This window comes from Chrysemys picta, chromosome 1, assembly GCF_011386835.1.
Source record: "Chrysemys picta bellii isolate R12L10 chromosome 1, ASM1138683v2, whole genome shotgun sequence".
NCBI lineage: Eukaryota > Metazoa > Chordata > Testudines > Emydidae > Chrysemys > Chrysemys picta.
In genome coordinates, this window is record NC_088791.1 from 355,975,586 (window position 1) to 355,979,365 (window position 3,780).

Consider the following 3,780-nt stretch of genomic DNA (forward strand, 5'->3'; position numbering starts at 1 on the left):
CTCATCCTGCTTGTATGACCTAACTCGGTGAGACACTGCTGAATTCAAATGCTAAATAGCACATTAAGCTTAGACTGTGGTTTTGTTTTATTTCTTATGATAATCTACTAGGATCTGTTTCCTTTCACCTATAATCACTTAAAAGCTCTCTTTCTCTCTAGCTAAAAAAACTATTTTATATTTCATAGAATCATAGAATATCAGGGTTGGAAGGGACCTCAAGAGGTCACCTAGTCCAACCCCCTGCTCAAAACAGGACCAATTCCCAACTAAATCTTCCCAGCCACACTGTGTTGTTTGAAGTGAAAAGGGGAAAAATCTCATCCCATGCACAAAAGTTGGTGCACATTTGTTTTCCTTTGTAGAAATGGTGGACTGGGTAATAAATTCATACTGGTCAGGTTTTGACCAGGGAAGGACAGTAGAGGTCTGGGGTCTTAGGCTGGGGAGCTGAGAGCATTGTGGCCATAGGTTCTCTATTGTGGTTTCATGAGTGGCTGGCCAGGGCAGTCATGAACACATCTGGGGATGGTCCCTGCCTGTAGATGTTGATGTGAGGAAAGCTTGGAGGGTTTCAACTTGTCACAATATTACAATGCAAGAGGGAACCCAGATTGGTGAGATAGAGAGTTCAGCTCTACCTCAGTTCCAGGTGGCATCCCAGGGGGGAACCCATCACATAGATGATCCACAGAGTGATGGGGGAGTGGAGAGGAGTAGGAAACAGGGGTGGAACCCTGACAGAAGATGTGGAGCAGTGGTGCGGATTTGGGGGGGAAAAGTGGGGAAAGAGGCAGGTCTCCAGGTGTAACAGGCATCCAGCTACAATTAGAATTATAATTAGATAGGTGGCAACCCTATGTGTTAATGAGTTGTACATATGTACATTGGTACATAAACCAATTCCATAGTATGTCATTCTGCGACAGCACAGTAAGGCCGGGAAAGGGTTTATTGTCTCTTTGACTGTCCAGTAAGTGATTCAGGGAAGATGGCCCAGCACCATGTCACCAGCCAGGTCTGCATGGAGATTGGTCTCAGACTTAGAGCACCAGGAGAAAACTGTAGTCCCTTTATGAGTAAAGAGCCTGATCAGCCTGTCCCAGATCAGTTTGGTCCTCACCCCGTAGATGATGGGGTTTAGCATGGGGGGCACCAGGAGGTACACATTGGCAATAAAAATGTGAAAATGAAGGGGCAAATTGTGCCCAAAACGGGATGTGAGGGAAGAGAAGAGAGTTGGGATGTAAAAGGCTAAGATGACACAGAGGTGGGAGCCGCAGGTCCCAAAAGTCTTGAGCCGGGCGTCCTTTGTGGGGAGACTGAAGATGGCTCTGAGGATCTGGGTATAGGACAGGGCGATAAAAAACACATCCAGACCAATCCTACATAATAGCACAAATAGGCCATAGTAAATACTGACGCGAATATCGGCACAGGCCAGCTTCACCACTTCCATGTGCTCACAGTGCGTATGGGGGATGATGTTGGTTCTGCAATATGGCCAATGCCTCGCCAGGAAGGGATAGGGCAGTGCGAGCATGCTGCCACGCAGCACCACGGCCAGGCCAATCTTGACCACCATGCGGTTTGTCAGGATGGTGGAATGTCTCAGGGGATGGCAGATGGCTACGTACCGATCCACAGCCATGGCCACAAAGATTCCAGACTCGATTGCTGAGAAGCAGTGAACAAAGTACAGCTGGGCGAGGCAGGCACTGAAATTGATCTCCCTGGAATTGAACCAGAAGATTGCCAGAATTTTGGGTATGGTGGATGTGGACAGGACCAGGTCAGTGATGGCCAGCATGCAGAGGAAATAGTACATGGGCTCATGGAGGCTCGGCTCCCTCTTCACGATGAAGAGGATGGTGAAGTTCCCTAAGATGACTATGACGTACATGGTGCAGAAGGGGATGGAGATCCAGACATGTGCCACCTCAAGGCCAGGAATGCCCAGCAGGATGAAAGTGGAGGGGTTGGTGAATTTGGTTGTGTTGGAATCTGACATGGAGGAAGGGAGAAGTTGTCCAACTCTGAGGCAGAATGGGTCTCCTACTTGTACCGTATGTTCCACTGTGTTTCTGTATATTCCAAGGGTCTAGGGCGATGGTCTCATTGCAACTGCCTGGATGGAGAAACATTGTGAATATTAGACATTTCTTGCACTACTGGGGTTTGTTCTCATGGGTGAAGCAGATTGATGGCTCTTCACACACTTGGATAAATGACATTTTCATTATTCAGATAAATGAATTATAAACAACTGACCATACTAATACCAATGGGGCTCCCTGTGTCAATAATTTGTATACATCGTGTTGTGGGAAACCTTAATAGACACTAGCAGGAAATACACTTCAGGGAAAAGACCTTGTTGTCCCTGATAACAACTGTATGGAAACACCAGCTTATTCGCAGCAGTGGGCAAAACAAAGACAATGTTCGGATGCATAAGGAAAGGGTTGGATAATAACCTGCTGTGGACACACACTCAGTTTTTGTCATCCAGTTTCTGTAAAGGAAATAGCATATTAAAAAAAAGGGATTACTGAGACAGGCTTTGAGAATGGGGGCGGCTGCCATATGCAGAGTGACTGAAAAGTCTGGGACTGTTTAGAGAAGAGAAAACAAGGGGGCATATGATTGAGGAAAGGAAAATAAAGAATGGAACTGATTACATTACATTCACATTGAGAAATGGAGAAGAGTTCTGAACCAGTAATATCTAAAGATACTTAGTGCTTCAAAAGGTCTAATTACCCAAAACTGAAGCAAATTATCAGAAAAACTGATTGGGTGGAAAAGTTGGACAGAAAAATTGGATTGAAAATTAGGAGGTCTTGGAGAAGATCTTTTGATGGCTAAAACATCTCGATTCCACAGTCAAGAAAGTGGACAACTTTGGCTAAAAACCCACTTCAGTGGCAAAGTGAAGGCAGCAATTAGTCAGGGGAAAGCAACACATAAGAACAGCCCTACTGGGTCAGACCAAAGTTCCATCTAGCCCAGTATCCTATCTGCCATCAGTGGCCAATGCCAGGTGCCCCAGAGGGAGTGAAACTAACAGGTAATGATAAAGTGATCTCTGTCCTGCCATCCATCTCCACCTTCTGACAAACAGAGGCTAGGGACACCATTCCTTACCCTTCCTGGCTAATAGCCATTAATGGACTTAACCTCCATGAATTTATCTAGTTCTCTTTTAAACGCTGTTATAGTCCTAGCCTTCACAACATCTTCAGGCAAGGAGATTCACTGGTTGACTGTGCACTGTGTGACTTCCTTTTATTTGTTTTAAACCTGCTGCCCATTAATTTAATTTGGTGGCCCCTAGTTCTTGTATTATGGGAACAAGTAAATAACTTTTCCATAGTCACTTTCTCCACATCCCTTATGATTTTATATACCTCTATCATATCCCCCCTAACACATGGAAGAAAAGCAAAATAGATACCAAAAAATACAAAGTTGAAGTTTTGAAAATCGATCAGGGAAGTTAAAGATATCAAGGAAAAATCCATGCTTGGCAGGGTTAAGGATCACAAAAAGGGGGTTATTAAGTATATTAAGAAAATAAGAAATCCCAGAAAATATTTAAGTGACTTCCTAGAAGGGGAAAGGAACTTTTAATGTTGCAGAAAATGCAGATATGTTCAAGAAATACTTTTGTTCTGCATTTGGAAATAAGCAGTGTGATGTACTCATATCACCTCAGGTGAAGGAACACTTTCCAGACCATTAGTAGTCAAGGAGGGTGTTAAACTGCATCTACAGTAG

The 3,780-nt window shown here is 44.3% G+C and overlaps 1 protein-coding gene across 1 annotated transcript; it reads right to left on the reverse strand.

Annotated features, from left to right (window-relative positions):
* Positions 1 to 982: 982 nt before the first annotated feature.
* Positions 983 to 2,011, reverse strand: LOC101942274 (olfactory receptor 52R1-like). The gene has a single exon (XM_005315193.2). It carries the CDS (start codon positions 2,009 to 2,011, stop codon positions 983 to 985), a length of 1,029 nt encoding a protein of 342 aa, XP_005315250.2.
* Positions 2,012 to 3,780: the final 1,769 nt, after the last annotated feature.